Here is a 19577-nt window from a genome sequence, read left to right as displayed (position 1 = left end):
CTGAAACATAGCGATATAGCTCCGTGGGCCTTACCTGGTAAAATAAAAAATCGAATTAAATCCTTTTTTTTTTCGGAAGATATACGTTTTTCTTACCGGTGCTTAATGCAACATTTCCTACCTATTTTCCAGTTTCCTTGGGTCTTTTCAGAGCAATTCATAAGTTACATTCTTTCAACAGTCTGAATTGCATAATTTACTCACAGTTACTGTTATTAGAATTTCATGCTGTCACATTCTGACAGTTTAAAAAAGTACAGCTGGGTTGCAGCTTGGGTTACCATACTGGATTTTTTTTTTTCCCAACAAGTGGAGATTGAAACGTTGAAAATGTTGGTTTGAATGGCTTTGCCGGTGTCATGTATACTTTGTAAATTGAGCCAGCATAATAATGGAAACATCTGAATACCGGACTATCATGTTCAAATTTGTGTAAAATGTCTTTACTTTAATATCCATTTTTTATTGAATTTTTCTTCACTTTGGCTCTCTTCTCAATAGTCTGATTATGCCCGTTTGAATTTCTTTCAGGGGAAATAGTCTTTATAGAATATCTGTCAGGAAGCCGGCCTTTTCACAAGGGGCCTTTGTTTTGAGTGAATATTCAATTAGCAAAATTAGAATGAATAAAAATCATATTAAATGGCTGTGCAATAATTGTCCTTTCATTTCCAGACTGAGGCTAATTATATATATATCATTTAAAATAATGCGTTCAACTCAATTTTTCCAGTGCTGTTCATTTACATGATATTACACTAATAAATATAAAAGTACTTAAGTAAAAAGTGATTTTTTTTTAATGGCTAAAGAAATGGTTAAAATGACATGCCACTCACGTGTTATTCTAGTAACTGTGAATTTAATGTTGACAATTTTTTTTTAATGACCCTGAGTGGTTCTGATGTGTTCAGTGTTCAAACCTAGGGGATGGTTCATCAGAAGATGCGCTGTTTAAATCGTCGGATCGCAAAAACGAAGAGGTGGCATCTTTCTGCGACATGATCACAAAGTAAGTTGGCTTCCCTTGATCTGGCAACCGGAGGACAGTGGCCTTAAAATTGGCTGAGTAGCTCACGAGCCAAAGCACTAAACTAGCAATGCCTGAAATCCTGTGGTTGAATCTGCAGAACTCCACCATGCCCCCCCACGGTTAAATTGGATGCTCAATCATGTTGAGTTGATGGTATCAGCCTGGTCACTAAAGTCTGCCCAAAAAAATAACCATATTATATTTTTTGTTCACTTAATTTGACTGAATTCCAGCACTGAGAATTTAGAAAAAGAATCTCGGTTTAAACTGCCCTGCCATGAACGTTTATCTATAACAGGGCACGTAGCAGTGTGGATGAAAAGGGATTCTCAGAAGCAGTTTTGTGAGATCTTCTGCAGGCCATTGTCTACACACAATGGGTTATGCATTTATTTTTGAGGTCTCAAAATAGAGGTGATGCTAATATCACAATTTGAACACAATAGCGAAAAAATAAAACACTTTTTGTCTTATTTGTAATCGTGCTAAAATGGTGAAATGTACTGTTTATGAATGTACTTACATTTGGTTTGATCTAGTGAATGCGTTTACTGGAAGAACGGATATAGACTACATTGGCAATCAAGAATGAAAGTGGGTTGATTACTACATTTGGAACCTTACATTCATATTAAACTTCTTACGAACAGTTGGTAAATCAATAGCTAATGACTGGCAAGCTCTCGTGTTATTTATCTCTACGTTATGCTATAGTTTTGTAATTACCGATGTTGAGATTGCAATGCAAATCAATATTTGCATTACCGATGTTAGCAAATCAGACCACCAAATTCTGTACCTGCATTAATTAAACATCAGAGTACATATTTACAAAACTACACATGACTTACAATTTAAATATTGTAAATATGAAGAGACATTTGTAAGTTGCAAATGAACCCATCTACTATTCAATATCTGGAGTGCTCACCAAAAATATTAAGGACTTTTATCTCTGCTTCCTCCTACCGATGATTTTCTTTGGCACTGGCAGTGGTGACAATTGTTTATCCAAACAAAAATGTGGGTTTGTTCTATGGTGAGGTACGTGGCTGTGAGTGAGAGTCTTTAAAATGTTTTGATGTCGTGAATGAGCTTCCGAAATATGCATCGGAGGAGGATGGGGAAAAGAGTCGTCGTTGAGCAGACGCATTTCCATTGTCGGCGAAACTGGACGTTTTACGAGTAACAAGTTTGTGTAGGAGCGCACTAAAATAGCTGAACCTCAAGATGCGTGTGTGTGTTTTTGTCCTTTTTTTTTCGCCCCCGCCACAGGCTTCGTGAAGAGCACCCTCACATGTCGTGCAGTAACCTCGGCTTCGTGCTGAGCCCTGTGCTCCTCGAGAGAGACCTGAGCAAGGAGAACGTGAGCGTCAAGGTCACCATCGAGATGGAAGGCCTGCAGCAGCCAGTCACGTTCACCTGCGACGGTCAGGAGCCTTTGTCCTTCATCGCGTCTCTCTCTCTCTCTCTCTCTCTGCGCATTCTCTCGGTCCATAATAAAGGGGGGTTTTTTGGGGTCAGATTGCCTAAAATATAAATGTGTGGTTAAATCCGCCACCACAATTAGTACATTGGATAATATTGGATAATAATTATTATGGAGAAGATTGGATGCGAAAGGCTAAGTGTTAAACTATTATCTGTGTTAAAGTGTGTAACTTGTGTCTCCATGTACAAATTTCTATTTCTAGATTTGAAGCTTTCGTGACTGCAAGGATTCATACTCTTAGTTCTTTCGGTAAAGTCACGTAGGTAAAAAATTAAATTAAAATTAATAAAAATAAAACAATAAAAATCACGAGGTTTCGGTGGCAACACAAGTCTCCGTCTACGTGACTTTACCGAAAGAACTAAGAGTACAAGTTTCTACTTTTACAATCAACACCACAGTTTTATTACATTATTGGAGTCGTGATGACTGTCACATGGCTACAACAAAATACAATTGGTTGGTTGATGTAAGGTCTTCAATGGATAAAAAAAGATCTTGTATGAGAAGGCATTGAGGTTAACCAACCTTTGATGTTTAAACGTTCATCGTTTATGACGGTGTGGACTGCGAGTGTCTGGCATTGCTCGCCAAGGAGCCTGAAGCTGAATTTGGCAAAGCGCAGTCTGGTAAATATTGCAGACTGCAATAATGGGTACAGGCCACATCCATAAAGCTGAAAGGGTCACCTGGAAGAAAGGAGAGATCTGGGAAGCAAGAATCCTCTTTCAAAGCTCTGGCTTACCAAATCACGCGAAACCTACAAATCCTATTATCTGATGACCTTTTACCCGTTGCAACGACAATCCGTTTATATATAAGTCCTCTTACACTTCTTAAGTCCTGATTGTATTTGAGCAGGAAACGTTTTTGTTAAAACAAATGTCATCTGATAGGGAAGTCATGACATCGAACATTACAACTGGGTCCATCTTTACTCTGGGTTGGCCTGCAGCCACTTGATGTTCTTCTCAATGTCATTTTACATTTGGACATGCACGGTGAATTAACACGGTGGTCTTTCGGCGCGCACACAGCCTTCCAGTGCCATTAGCCTTGCCTAATATACAGTGCTCGTCTGCGGTGCTTGCAGACCCAGCTGAATGTGCTGGCTGCTGTTCAACTTAAAGTACCGTGTATCTTAAAGCCCACATTAACCTTCACAAGGCATATTCAATTGCTTCTCTCAGATAATATAATCAATAGACATCATCTTCGCGGTGTCCTGCAACAGTCTCCCATATCCATCCGTGAATTATTGTTCATATATTTAGTCGTAATTTTTAATTGGAATTGATTGATATGCTGACTCTTGCCACCTTAGTCGTAATTTAGTGTAAATCTGTAATACTATTTCAGGTTCAACATTATATGCAAGGCAGGGGCAACATTCTGTTTTAAATATAAATGTATGAACTTGTTTTTAAAATGCTTTCACATCCAAACTTCCTTTCTCCAGTTATAAGACGAAATAAAATTAGGCGTCATTGCCCTTGAATATTTTCGTGTTTTAAGATACAAATTATTTTGCAACAAAATGAATGCTCCTGTATATGTAAAACTAAGTAAGGCATGTTTTAGTAGCCTGTGAGCTAAGAAGCTTGTAAGTGGGGTTTCATCAATCTAAACCACACGCCGTTTCCGTGACAGACATAGCACATCGTAGAAAGAAAAATAAATAACTAAAACAAATTAATAAATCGTTTAAAAAACTAAGGAATAATATTGTGTCAAATATAAAAATGCATCTTTTAAAAATTTTAGCCAATTAAGGAAACAAAAAGTGCACTATTAGACGTAAAAAGTGCCAGTGGTAAAACACACCGTTTTCCAAGAAACACTAAATTAAAATCTCCAATAAAAATATATATATAAATGTGCCATCAATCAACCACGACATTGCACTGAGCAAAACAAGCAACCAAGGTGACAGAATTGCCTTGTGGAAAATCTACAGTATCCTTCACATAAGTAGTCCACATGTCAAGCTATCATCTGTCATGCACATTGGACAATGTTTTCTTGATTTTAATTCTTAAACAAGTATCTTTTACTGGCCTACTTCTCAGACAACTCTCTTCTGGTCATACCCTGTTCTATCCAGATGAGAAAGTGGATAGAGGCATTTCTCTGCCTTGAGGCCTTTTGCAGATGCGCAAGATTTGAACGGCAAATGAATGTCACGTCTTTCGTAGACAGCTTTGGTCTGTCCGATGTGTTTTCAGTTTGTACTTTTATGTTGTTCGGCAAAATATCCAATGTTTCGCTCTCCGTGCTGGGATCTCCTTCAGAAACTCAACTGAGCGTCTCGCTCTCTCCCTCGATTGCATAGCATGGCTGTTCCCCTGTTGCTGCTTCCTGTTTGTAACGTTGACTGGCTCGGCTCTGTGATTCGGGACAATTGAAAACCAACGAAGTATTAGTTTCGATTTAAAGCTTTCATGACTGCAGGGATTCATCTTCTTGGTTCTTTCGGTAAAGTCACGTAGAAGGGAAATAATAAAATAATAATAATTAAACATAATAAAATACAATTCTCACGACGTTTCGGCCACAACGCAAGCAACCGTCCTCAGGTGAAGAATGGGAACGGCTGCTTGCGTTGTGGCCGAAACGTCGTGAGAATTATTTTATTATGTTTTATTTTAATTATTTTATTATTTCCATTCTACGTGACTTTACGGAAAGAACCAAGAAGATGAAGTGTTAGTTGTCTCTCCCGCTGCACGAGCGTCAGTGGCGATGTTTTCTAATGGATGTTTTCTGCTCTGGGTGGTGGACAGTGAGCTCCCCGGTGGAGCTGATCGTCATTCAGGCACTGTGCTGCACCCACGACGACCTCGGCAAGGTGGTGACCAGCGACTACGTGCTCCGCGTGTGTGGCCGGGAGGAGGTGCTGCAGAGGTATGTTCAGAGAGCACTGGGGCCCTCTAGATACCCCTAGTCAATAAGGTAGCTTTTTTTATTCAGAACCAGGGCCCAAGGTCTTTCACGATTTCTCTGTTCTATTTTTGTCACCGGTCAGAAACCACTGAACTAAAAATAACATCCTGCTCTCATCAATCAATATTAATACTAGGTTAGAGTCTCCATGGATTGAGCATCCATTTTCAAAGGGGACATGAGTGTCTGTAATTTAAAATATTAATAATAAAATCGAGTTTTTGCTCTCAGTTATATCCGCTTAAACATATGTGTTTACAATTGTTCACGTTCTACAATCTGATATTTTTCAAAATGATTATTTTCACACATGCACACATACTCCAGTTAAAATAAAAAAATGAAAATATCCCCGGTATTTAATTGTTCATTGTTTCAAAGCATATACAAACATCCAAAACCCCACTCGGTGTATTTGTAAGCCAACCACTACTGGGTGCAGCGTTGAAAGAACTTTCACGTGGAAATCAGAGGGAACCATCTGTACGTGCCACTCCCCAGCCTGACCACAGCCCCAGTGAGAGACCTCGCACGCTATTGTGTTTGCCGTCCGCAGCCGGCAGTGCCTGGGCAGCCACGAACACATCCATCTGTGCCGCAAGTTCGACACGGACATCCGCCTGCAGCTGCTGCACGTCTCGGCCATGCGGCACGACCTCGCACGCACGGTCAGGCCCTACTTGTTACATCCTCCTGCATCCCCGTGTTGCCTAATGGGGCCACGTTAAGCACCGCCGTGTGGTAAAATAATAAAGTAATGCGACGCAAGTTGGTTCAATACAACATCCTACAAAGACTTGCCCCCAATGACCTCTCTGCCCTCTCATTTCACTCTACTCCTCTCCCAGCACTCCCCCCCCCCCCCCCCCTCCTGCCAGCAACCAAGGCTTTTTGTCGAAACTCCGCAGCCAACCGTGGCTTATTATATCTATGTGTGTATGTTGAACTTTCTTCGCACCATACATAGCCAACTGTGCTAATGAGAGGTGCCGGAGGGTGTGCTTTCTCCCCTCTTTTCCCCATATTTGGAACTCCCTTCCCTTAGCCATCAGTGCCATTGGCTGCCAGACCCCATTCAAGTCCAAGCTTTCAAGACCTTTATGTTAAGAGCACTCGAGATCGGGAGCACTCTTGTGACCTACTCGATGTAGTTCCATTCCTTACTTTTGAATAAATTGTCACTGCACTAATGTCATTAAGTGCCCCTGACTATAATGTCAACTGTTTAATGAAAGTGCCGAAGTTTATTACTTGTGTGAGACTTCACGGGCCTCAACGCCGAGCTATATACGATATGTTTGTTTTTTGGATTGTATCTTCCTGATGAAACTAGTACGGGGCAGTCCTCGTCTCTGTTTACAGCTCTGAGTCTCATGGTGCGCACTGCCCTTTCTTTATGACGAGCGTTTGCCGTACCGTGGCGGTCACGTAACCGGCGTAAGCACAACAGTAAATGAGCTAACTTGACGCGCAACCCAGAGTTGAACCCGTAACCTTCCACATGCGAGTCAAGTGCTCTGCCGCAGTATCACCAGACCGGAATGTTTTTATTTGGTGGCAATAAAACATTACGCATCGTATGTGGGTGAGGGAGCACTGCATTGTTTCGGAGTAAAAAAAAAAACGATGAAGCAAGCTTCGGTTGAAAAAGTTGCTTATGTTTCTTGAGCTAAATATTTTGTTTAACGTCTTCTGCTTTGTTAGCTCAACCTACATCGCACAAAAGGGTTATTCTACAAAGACGTGGAATTTTTCTGGGATGGTGGCGATAAATAAACTGTAAGAACCTCAAAATATGACAAGAAGCATTGTATGTAGACATGTAATGTGTGATTAAAATATCTTGGGAGATCTTTGTATGTTTTTGCAATGGTAATTATAATGGCCATTTCTCAAGACAAAAACATACATTGCTTCAAGTTGTCATTGAGACATGTTTAAAAAGTTGACTCGCATGGCAGTCAATTTAACACGTAAACTTTCGCGACCAATATCATACATAATAAAGGTTTTTGGGTTGGATCGTGTAAATGTATAAATGTGTCGTTAAAACCCACCACCACCCGACACAGCCAACTAGTAAGGATTGTGCCAATTCGTGTGTTGGAGGGCCAAGCCACAACATTTACAATCTGAGTACGACGTTTCGCCAGTAATTACAACCAGCTTCAACAGGCGACAGCCAGATTTGTGGAGAAGTCCACCTGTTTTGTTCCTTATATAGAGGCGTAGATGTGTTGACCACCCTTCTGTGCTCTTGCACAATGTGGGGGGGGGGGGGATTACTGTCAGCAGTAGCAGAACACGCGTGCCAACAAGGACACTCAATTGATTTTGATAATGTTGAAGTTTTGTGCAAAACTAGCTACTACTGGCCAAGACTAATGAGAGAATCTATCGAAATTGAAAGATATAAAAATAACTTTAACCGTTCGGCTAGCTACCGTCTCAGTCCTGCGTGGAAGCGAATCATCAACCAATACATTATTTATTTAAATGCATGCCTACAAAGGGCAGCGTACTTCAATAGGGATTACTGTTGGTAGGGCTATTTGAATAAACACAATAGATAGGAAGGACAAGTTCAAAGGGCTTGCGTAATGCACATTGTGCAAAAGCGCAGAAGGGTGGTCAACACATCTACGCTTCTATATAAGGAACGAAACAGTAATAGTGTGATGCTGCGTTGGTATTGGGTGCACAACCACCATTTAGAACAACAACAAAAACTCAAAACGCAAGCGCCAAACAAGAGGATTTCTCCACAAATCTGGCTGTCGCCTGATGAAGCTAGTTGTAATTAATTAATAACGTCGTACTCCGTTTGTAAATGTTGTGGCTTGGCTCTCCAACACACCGGTGTGCTGTACTAGTGACGAATTGGCATGTTCTGTTTGTGTGACAATCCTTACTAGTTGGCTGTGTCGGGTGGTGGCGGGTTTTAACGTTTATATATTTACGCGACCTCACCCAAAAACCTCTATTATGGATCACATGGCAGTGTCTGCACCAGGTTGAGCCGTTGTTGTAGTTTAGTTTGTGCAAACTAAAATTGCGCCCGTGATTATTTGTCCTCGGGGGTTTCGCGTGCTCGTGCCGTGGATTGACCGTCGCAGAGCGAAGACGACGCTGATCCAACAGACTTGCAGCAGCACCTGCATCTCTACAGCCACCCTCTGAAGCACACCGTCTCCAGGTTGGTGCCACTACTGTCTTTGTTGGGCCCCATTTACTATTAAAGTATTTAAACTAAACTATAAACATTTCGATTTAAAGCTTTCGTGACTGCAGGGATTCATCTTCTTGGTTCTTTCGGTAAAGTCACGTAGAAGGGAAATAATAAAATAATAAAAATAAAACAATAAAATAATTCTCACGACGTTTCGGCCACAACGCAAGCAGCCGTCCTCAGGTGAAGAACAGGTCTGACATTCAGACGCTGTCTTTCCGACAGACCTGTTCTTCACCTGAGGACGGCTGCTTGCGTTGTGGCCGAAACGTCGTGAGAATTATTTTATTATGTTTTATTTTTATTATTTCCCTTCTACGTGACTTTATTGAAAGAACCAAGAAGAAGAAGTATTAGTTCTTTACCACGTAAGGCCCACTGAGCTATATAGCTCTTTTTCAGAAACTTCCTGGCCACAAGTGATAGCCCAACGAAGTGGTTTATCATGTGGGCGTTAATAGCAGACAAATACTCTAAACGTATGTTTATAAATGTGGAGGGAAAAACCGGATGAGCCGGAGAAAAATTACACACAACCAAACTCCAAATATGCAGGCGTCAGGGTCGGGATCGAACTCTCTGCCTCCTGCACACCAGGTGAGGTAGTTAACGTCTCGCCACGGAGATGTTGTGAAACTGTGTGCATACATGCTTTATTGTACCCAATGTCGGCAAAGAGAAATATAGAGACGAGCCTTATGCTTAGTTGTTTGTCGAAACAATATTGAAGATAATAAACATAATGATTCAACAAGTCGGTGCCTTCCTTAAAATATGAACAAGTAGTATGAATATTCGTTATTATATATAGAAAAACGTGTTTAATACAAATTAAAAGTACATGCAGAATGGAATTTCTAACTTTCAGAGTGCATGCAGCTGGCAATCAAGGTCCAGACCTTTTTTTCTCTGAATATCTGGCTGCCTTTCCAAACTATTTAATACTCATCTTCACAGCCATCGTTGATGTTAAAACTATTGTTCGTATCTTTGTACTCGTGTTGTTGAAGGAAAGGGCTATCACAGCTGATGGATGCGTACCACAATGAACTGGACATTTTCTTGCAAACCAAGGTTTGTTTAAAATTCTGGTCATTTTTCGTAAATAAAAACAACTGTCTGCAATGTGTAACTCGGTGTCCAAAGTGTGCGTCCGCTTGGCTGAGGTTGTCAGCACTGTGTATGAAACATCTGCAAAAGAACGGGGCATGCAAAATTGGCCCAGACTCGTGACAACATCCTCCCCATTCAGAGTCAAAGGTGAAGGGGCATGGTTGCAGTTTCTGTGCCCAGCCTATTGCTGGCGGAAGTGCCTCCGAGAAGAGGGAGCTCTAGAGAGAGGGCATTTTTGACCCCACCCTTGCACCAACCGGTCAGATGTTTTATAAGAGCTCGAGGTATCCACGCTTTGCTGCACCGGACGTGACCTGCTGCTTGACCAATTGTGTCCTGCAGTCGAATGCAGGCATTGTTTTCGTAAGTTTTAGAGGGGCTTGGTTTGGCCCGATTTTTTTTTATTTAGTATAGATTTATACTTAAAATTGTTATCTGTATTGTATTATGATTGTTATTGGGATCAAACATCGAAATGGATTTTTTTTTTGCGCTTTCTGTACGCAGCATGGACGGGCTTGTGCTTTTTTTGTAATGATTTTATTGTTTACGTATGTGATGGTCCGATTTGTGTACAATGAATTTTAGGTGTATCTTGTAATTTTATTGTTTGTTTGGGTTGAACCCAAATCAAGAGCCGAATGGCTCACAGGGTAAATCCTAATAAATTAAACTGAAAACTGGACAGACGCGCAGAGGGAAAGGGTGGGGGTGGGGGATTAAAGAAATGTCATTCTTTGTTTCAACTTCCTCGCTGAGTGATTAAATTGAACTGGCGACCTCTAGATGGCAAGTCCAGTGTGCTCACTATTATGCTACGGAAGCACCGCTCCGTGCAAAGTATCTTGCTTTTTTATACTCTTTGGTTTTTTCGGTAAAGTCACGTAGGTAAAAAATAAAATAAATGAAAACAACTAAATTAAATCGACGTTTCGGGTGCAACACAAGCGTCCGTCATCAGGTGGGAAAGCATGGCCTACTGCTGATGCTTTTAACTGATTGAGAGAGTGACATGGTACCCTAGAGCCTGGAAAGCATACCCCCCCCATAAAATATAAATCCCGCTGACGAGTATTTTCTCTCTCGAGTTCTCTTTGCGATGGGGGTTGCTCAACCCGCGTTGTTGTTTAGCACAAACGTGGCGATAGATGTCACGTAGGTGTCGCTTCTCGCGCTGTAACCGTTAATTCCTGGTTGCAGGTTTACATGCAAATTGTCGTTGAGTTGTTGACTTTTATTTATGCACCTGAATACAACTATTTACACATATACATGTGATATTTCTGCCTTACCTGTTACTTAATCGCTCTCTTTCATGCTGGCATCAGCCCGAAAACACAACCTGGGCACAGCAATAATAATAAGAATAGCAAATTTAAAGTCCGTTATCAATCTGTCACTGCTTGAAGGCCATGGTCGTCTTGGGGGTTGTGTTTGACCTTTCTTAACCACACTGGCCCATGCTTGCATACTTTCAGTGGGAGCAGCACCGTGGGATGGAAAGGGTGGCGCATGCCACCAAGGCCGTGTGCAGTGCGCTGTCCCACATCGAGACCCCGGCCGTCACGGAGGCTGTGCAGGCTCTGCGGCATGCAGCCAACCGCCCACGCCATACGACTATAGAGGTCTGTCCCCTCAACTATGTCCAGTTTTGCCGTCTCTCTCTTACCCTTACATCCATGCAATTCACGTACAAGGCATGTAACTATTTTCCCCTCTACAGTTCGAGAATTATCATGATTCAGGCTGATGATTCACTTCATGGATTGCTTCTTTTTTAGTTTTACACAGCTTGATTGTGTGTGTGTGTGTTTTTTTTTAAAGATGTTATTTATGTGCATGCCCCACGCGCGTGGTACATTCTGTCCGGCGTTACAGGTCATACCCATCAGTTGGTTCTTATTTTGAACTTGCGGTGCTTGTGTTATTTATTTTCGTATTCTTATTTGCTTATGCACATGTATATGTTTACTCGTATATGAATTGGAAATGACCAGGATTTTGCGTGCACAGTTCAATGTATTTGTCGTGAGCGTAAGAGTCGAGGTTAAATAATTAGTGGATCGTCGCATCCCCCGAGTGTTTCCACTCATCATAATCTCATCTAATGCTCCCAGTTCTACCTCTTAAATTAGAACGATCTACTTTTGTTTACACTTCCATGTATCACCATCCACACTGTCCTTTCACTTGGAGCAGAGACCCGGCCTGCGTTAGCAGCATGTTTTTACCGCTGGGTTTTGCTGTGCGTGCGAGTCTTGACTTCCTGCTGAGTTCACATTGCCATCGTGCAGCATGCATGATGCTCTGGAATAGTTTTCCATTCACATGGGTAGGTCAAATGCATTCTTGAGAAGTAAAAAGATGCTACCGGGATTAGATTTGATGGAGCCAGTTTGGAATGCATGGTTTTGATTGCTGTTGCAATTGATTTGAATGCACGTAAAAGAGTGTGATAAATAGATTGGCTTCTGCCAGTAGTTCTAACTACATGATCCCCTTGTTGTATTGCATGGTTAAACGTGAGCACTTACACATTTAACAAACAGAAAGAGTGGATTGCAAACTGAAAATGTATTTCTGTATCCTGCATATCAGTTAATATACGTTCTCTTTATTTTTGCATTTAAATATATACTCTGATACACTCATTGTGACTGCAATACAAATATGCTTCTCTTTTGTTCCGTGAAATTTAATTACATGTACGTAAACGCACTTATATAATGAATTGCACATTCTGCTGTTTGCCTTGGAGCAATGTTTACTCACTTATAATGGCACAGAGATTAGTTATTTTTGGTTGAAACCTTACTTACCATGCATTCTCACTCAAACATTCTCATTCCAATCAACCTTCTACTGCCTGTATGTAATAATAATTTGCCAGATTAACAAGGGAATTCAATTATTATTATTATTTTAACTGGATTCCGATGAGAAAGTGTTACAGTACATAGTGGAAGAGCAGACTCTGGAGGGGGTGGGTGTTGAGTGCACAACAATGACACAATCTGGCAGAAAGAAAGTGATGGTTAGATGTGGTGACCCAAAGATTGGTCATGATGACCATAACCCTTTATTCATTGACAAGTCAATTCACATCGGCACACCAAATCAGAGTGGCCAACTAATCATTTGGCGAGCACCACCAAATACTGGCGAACGCGTTCCTTTTGGTATTTACAGTGGAATGCCTAACTTGGCCACGTGTTTTAATATTTTATTTTTGATTGGGAGGCCCGGAAATTACATGTTACGGGACAATATGTCATTCTTACAGTGCAGGAAAGCCGTGTGGAAGAGCCACACTACTGGACATCTGTGAAAAATATCTTTATAGCTCATCGGATTCCTCCAGTATGAATAAATATTCTGATTCTGCATTTTTCCGGCACGCTCGTGTACACACGTCGACGGATACGCGCTGTGCCCCCCCCCCCCCCCTTTGAGCGTTTGTGCGCCACCCGGTGCTGCAACTACGTTGTGCATGTGCGTGCAGGCCACGGGGGCGACAGCGAGCGAGAGGCTCTCGGTGGAGAACAAGCGCTCGCACACCCTGCCGGGAAAGCAAGATGCGAGTAAGGAACTCAGGAATGCAGCCCTGGAACGAGCCCAGCTCACACACGTGCACATGCACACACGCGCACAAAGACAAAGATCGCTCGTATAGCCTTGACAGACTGTTGGGGAAAGTGCTGTTAGCGAGCACCTATGAAGGCCGGAACAATATGCATGGAGGTGGGTGGCCAGCACCACGCCCGACTGCGTTTGTCTCCCCAGTGCCGATGTTTACACACCGTATCAGGTACTCATTTGAGGCTGAGTCGACCTAGGGGAGGTCTAGGACTGGTTCAGATATGTGTCACCGATGTTGGCCGTGAGCGCACATCCAACTCGGGTCACAGAGTTTGTAGCAAAGCTCGTTAACCACTACACTCTCGCTCCACGCACGCACGCACACACACACGCGCAAATTTGCCCGCCGCTGAACATTTGCTTCCAGTTATCGCTGCCTGTGTTTTTCCGCAAGAAATCGAGCCGACGTTAGATGCACAGTGTGCGAAAGCGCGGAAGCAAGTGCTGGCATCGTTTTAGTTGCTGATATTATCATGGTCATTACATTGCTTGCTAGTTATCTGTATTTTTCCGTAACAAAGACCTACCATTTACCGATTTAGTCTTGAACATTTTTGAGCATAGCTTCAACTAAGTGAATATATTTTTCACAAATGCTAATTATTGGGTTTTAAGAACAAACACCTAATTAATGTAAATATTACATAGTTGCTTGTGAAAAATGTGCTACAGTACATTATATGGAAGACCATCTGGCACCTTATGGAAAAGTACTTCTCCCGCTTCTTATCGAGGCAGACAATGCTCTTGAGTAATAACAACTCATCCACTTGTCTTGAATCTGCGTTGTTGATCTATGTCATTCTGAGACATTAACTACTTAGTCCGGCTTAACCAGATAAGCTGCTCATTATAGCGTTGGCTAATCAACTCGTGTAACGCTGCGACTGTAATGCTTTAACCACGTGGCGCGTAAATACACCATGACCAATTCAAGTAATCTATTCCAATTCATTGACCTTCTAGTGCATGTTTTAAAGCATCTGTTTGACATGTTTTCTGGCTTTGTAACTATGGTAGTAATTAATTTGATATAAATGATTCATTTAACATAAATTTATTGTGATAAGCAATTGACAACAATATGTTGTTGATTCATAATAAGAAAAAAATAAAGCCTTTATCGATGAACACCTAAGTGTAGATAGCTGAGCAACCTACTTGATGTACTACTGGCCCACCCATAAACCCTGCAGGTTTGGAGTATCACAAGTGATGCTAACGTTTTTCATGATACGCCAACCTGCCTCCAAAGCGCCGCATCACCGAATCTTTACTCATACCGGTGGAATCCGATGAGCAAAATAGCTCTTTTTCAAAGATGTCCAGTCAACGCTGGAGAGTGTGCGCGCTGGCCGACTCCTGGGGCCTCGCTCAACCCACGTGGCGTGCTGCTCCCCCAGGGCGCGCGGGCAACAGCGGGGAGGTGGAGACGCAGGCGGAGCGGCTGACGGCGGCACTCTACGAGCTCGTGGAGCTCTACTGCGCCGCCTTCGATGCCGACTTCCTGCCCGGCGCGACGGAGGGGATCGTGGCGCGTGACGCCGCCGTGCGGGAGGCGCCCGGAGTCACCGACACGCTGCGCTTCACGCTGCACGCCGCGCACCACGTGCCGGCCAGCTGGATCACCAGGTAGGCTGGATCAACAGGTAGGCTGGATCACCAGCTAGGCAGGATCACCAGGTAGGCTGGATCAACAGGTAGGCTGGATCAACAGGTAGGCTGGATCAACAGGTAGGCAAGCCGACTACACAGGTGGCGGCCGTTTTGATTAAGGCAGAGCGCTAACGCGTGGAGAAAGTGCTCTAGTGACGTCACCACATTTATGTATCAGAGTGAACGTTGCAGTGATGTCACCCGAGTGACATGATGCTATTCTGGGCCATAATCTTAAAGTCCGACTGCATAGTTAGTCATGCTCTACAGCACTCCGATGTGTTTCCGGAGATGCGCCCAGTCCGGCGTGATTTCCGTTCCGGGTGGAGTGAAATGTCAGACTTCGTGCCGAACCGCACACTTTGTGTTTTTTGTGTTTAGTTTGTTGTTCTTCCCCGCATCTCCGATTAGCACAGCTGGCTATGTACGGTGCAAAAGAAGTTCAACATACGGTACAACAAGAAAAACACGTTGCAGAGCTAATAATTTTAAAGTATTTTTTTCCTACTCTCAGGAAGTTTTAACTTTCACTCGAGGAGCCTGGGACATACCAGCCTTGCGTTGTAAAGACAGCATTAAAGCCTGTTTTGTTTTTGTATTGCGTCTACCTCTGAGCAAGACAATGAAAATGCATTGCTTGTCCACCCAGCCACTGTAGTCTGAGGGCTTAACTCAGTCATCTCGGCATATCACAGTGATTCCTCCATGGCGGATTAAGTCAATCCCACCTTGTAGGAATTCAACCTCTGCCGTCACTTGGATAAAGCAGCAGCACCCATTGTAGGAATGTGCATTTTCTACTCGTGGCTCATAGCCCATGAGACCTTTCGCTGAGTCTCTGCAATATTTAAGAATGGTCTTGTATTGTATATTTTGGACAATTCCTTGGAGTATTTTTTTTATTTGTGGGAAGCACCTGCAGAGAACTCGTGCGTGCACATGTGCAATTACTCAAGCAGGCTGCTGAAACAGCAGCCTACTTGCTGTTCTGCCTATGTAAAAGACGTGCAGGTGGTTCTCATGCATATATCGATATTTGTGAGATTCCACAAACCTGTCTTCAAAGCACCAGGTTGTATGTGTTTGTAAGTATGCCCGGCTGTTGAATTTCCTTTTAGACTCGTAGAAATATATTTGGGCTTAAACGTGATGTTTGGCATTTATATTCTGTATGTGATGTATATGCTTTACTCATACAAATATGACAGTGGTATTTTACAAACGTTAATATCCTTTATTGCTTTCTTTTTGAAGTGTATTTTAATATAACTCATGTCGCATATCAGCTCAATATGTGTATATGAATAATATAGTGCAGTGAGAAGAGTTTACATGAAGCCTTACAGAAGAATTGGCATGCAGTATTTTTTGTCATCTCCTTCTGAAAATATTTCAACCACCATATCCCCCCCCCCCCCCCCCCCACATATTGGTAACATATGGGGCTCTGCTAGAAAGAAGGGGGGACCTCTGCTGGCTATGTCATTACTGCGTTGTACAGAGCTGGTGTTTGTCTTAACATATTAGTGTGTATACAGAGGTGGTTGGATGTATTTGAGGTCAAGCCGCTGCTCAGAGCAGAGCGAGCAGCTCCTGGGTTTGAATCCAGCAAGCTGCGTTAGTTAAAGCAGACTCTCAGGTTCAGTGAGTTGATGGTCTCAATGACTCCACATCAAACTATTTTATTTGGATAAAGTCTCTCTGGGAATTTTCAATACTCTGTGATAAATCGTTTCTGCTTTCAGTGGGGGGCACTCTCTCTGTGAGATTTCCAAATGGATTCTTCGTCCCGTAACACGACCCCCGATTCGCCCATCAACCAAAAAAGTTCAAAGTTGTGCAAATGTTACAGACGTGTAGAAAGCCATGGCGGTTTGTTTCTCTGCAGCTATGAGAAGTACAACATCGTGTGCTCTCTGACGCATGGAGGCCGGCCGATCCTGCAGCCGTACAAGTGTCAGTCGGGCCGCATGTACAAAAGCTTCTTCCACCAAATCCGCTGGAATGATCAGTGAGTCTGGTGTTATTCTTTTTGACGCACGCACGCGTACACGCACAGCACATCACTCGCTCGCCACATGTTCCATTATGCCTGCGAATTAACAGTCAAACCGACAACAGAGTAAACGCATTAAATATATGAACAACCTACGTTTTGGAAAGCTACATATCAAATAAGCTATTGAGTATGCAAACAAATTATTTGTTGACACTGTGTTGGCAGTGGTGCACAAACACAGTTAACAAGAAACTCAACACATTCCTCAACAACACTAACCTTAAACATAAAAAAAACATTTATAATAGGTGAAGTTTCGGGTAATGGGCCCTCCAGTGCCTTGTTTTCACAAAAAACAAGCCTTCCCACAATGCAATGTGCCAGCAAACATTTTATAATTTTACTTTCAACATAAATTAATTTATTTAGTCATACACTTCATTCTTGAAGGATTTTTCTATTACCCCATATCTACTACTAGGTAACTTTTCACGAACCTTTTTTTAAAACTGGTCATCAAAAAACATCTTTAAAATTACATTTTCATCAAGCTGCATGTTATTAAGTGCAGTCTCCAATCCTTACTCACTCCGCCACGAAGAAGGGCCATTTCCCAAAACATCACCTGGACTTTTTATTTAAGGCTCTGCTGTTGATGAATGTGAATGTTTTCTTATTTGGTATGTAAAAGTACTCTCATGCATTTTGATTTAAAGCTTTCGTGACTGCAGGGATTCATCTTCTTGGTTCTTTCGGTAAAGTCACGTAGAAGGGAAATAATAAAATAATAAAAATAAAACATAATAAAATAAAAATTCTCACGATGTTTCGGCTGCTTGTGTTGTGGCCGAAACGTTGTGACTTTACCGAAAGAACCAAGAAGATACTCTCATGCATGTCCAAGCAATTAATTGAGCTGTCATTCGGAAACTGATTGGGGAAAACGAGGCTGGGTGGCTCCGCTGGGTTTGTGGGTGCGAATCCAGGAAGCCGCCTGTAATTATACCATGTTTTCAAAGTTTATTGAGCTGGGGGTCTCAGCCCACTCACAGGTCACTTGAAGGTATCTCAGAGGTAGCTCTGTGGTATTTGTTTCTGCGGGCCAGTCACTCGCAAGGAGGGTCACGCTGCTCTGTGAGGGATCCCAATGCACACGTTGCCATATTGCACGATGCCGATAGCACAGTCGGGATACATTTGGGGAAAATGACGAGGGAAAGAAACAGGAATAATCATAATTGGGAAGGAATCGTTTTTAAACTAGAAAGAAGACATTTTGTATGAAGAGCATCATAAAATAAGGAGCAATTTCCAAAATTGGTGTTTACTCATAACATAGTAATGTTAATTACTGATACATTACATCTAGCAAAAGGAACAGCTGCAAAGAAAACATTGCCTATAGTATTAGCATATGATGTAGTATGATGCATAGCCATCAGGACATCTGTACGACATGTAAAATGCCATTATAGACTCACTGTAATACCAGTTCTCATTGTGTGCGGTATGACGGGGTTTTGTAGTCAGTGGTGACCAAGCTGATGGCATCAACTTGCGACACGAGAGAATGTGGCCTAATCACAGGTGTGTGCCTGAATTCAGTCCCAGGCTGTCAGCAGTGGTGAAGCTCAATGCTCCTGCATGGCATTTGGCATCCCCGCCACCCGCACGCCCTCTGCATGGGGTATTTTTAAATTGTGCCATTGATCCAATTGCCACAGCTGTCCCAGGGATGTTGGAAGATATGGTGCTGGCTTACATTGCATTGATGCAGATAGTGGAGTCGAAACTGAGTGCTCCTGTGACGCTGGCAATAATGCTGTCCTCCAGTGAGATTCCATTGGACTTGCACAAAAGCTGCCAAAGAAAGCTGCTGTGGTTAGCAAGGGCAGAGTTTATTTCCACTGGCGACAGGTTGGCTTCTAAATGTGCAGCGTGGGATGGAGTTGGGTGGAGAGAGCAATACCCCAGGCTGCCTAAGATCTGTTGTTCATTAGAGTTAGATTAATTGCAGTTAATAACATGTCACTTTTGGTCAGGCAGTCGCACGTGTGTTCCCAATTACGCCTGTATTGGACATATACAAATATTTACCACAGATTCTGAAAATTGTGTGAAATTACTTTGCGGACTGAAACATAATAGCAATTGTAATTATAATAACAGGGTAATTCTAAAGATACAGATGAGGTGACTTCAATCCGAGCTGTGGCCAAGTGTCAATATTATTAGTGCAGCCGCACCAGTTTTTTGTGTGTGGGCAGGAAACCACACTGAACGCAAATGCTGCAGTGTCGACACGGGTTCTAACACGCAACAGACACCGAACACAATTTGACCGTGAAGTCTCTGATGTGTGTAATGATTCTCACGTGACGAGATACGACCTTGTAAGTGTGGCCTCGCGTGTCTTGCAGTAAAAAGTGCAGCTGTGCAAATATACACTGGCTTTCACATCCCCAGTCCGCAG

General features: G+C 42.5%; 1 protein-coding gene across 1 annotated transcript in view; it reads left to right on the top strand.

Moving 5' to 3' along the window:
• Positions 1-19577, top strand: part of LOC133350335 (phosphatidylinositol 4-phosphate 3-kinase C2 domain-containing subunit alpha-like) — a 70197-nt gene that overhangs the window by 16763 nt on the left and 33857 nt on the right. Inside the window, exons 5-14 of the mRNA XM_061564587.1 lie at positions 915-1012; positions 2309-2463; positions 5309-5429; positions 6025-6136; positions 8585-8664; positions 9708-9771; positions 11289-11435; positions 13313-13391; positions 14853-15081; positions 16994-17116. Of these exons, the coding sequence (XP_061420571.1) occupies positions 915-1012; positions 2309-2463; positions 5309-5429; positions 6025-6136; positions 8585-8664; positions 9708-9771; positions 11289-11435; positions 13313-13391; positions 14853-15081; positions 16994-17116 (1208 nt within the window). The remainder of the gene's footprint in view (positions 1-914; positions 1013-2308; positions 2464-5308; positions 5430-6024; positions 6137-8584; positions 8665-9707; positions 9772-11288; positions 11436-13312; positions 13392-14852; positions 15082-16993; positions 17117-19577) is intronic.

Source organism: Lethenteron reissneri, chromosome 33 (assembly GCF_015708825.2).
Source record: "Lethenteron reissneri isolate LAM-NWPU_2019-01 chromosome 33, ASM1570882v1, whole genome shotgun sequence".
NCBI classification, from domain to species: domain Eukaryota; kingdom Metazoa; phylum Chordata; class Hyperoartia; order Petromyzontiformes; family Petromyzontidae; genus Lethenteron; species Lethenteron reissneri.
This window is presented reverse-complemented; position numbering and strand designations above follow the sequence as displayed.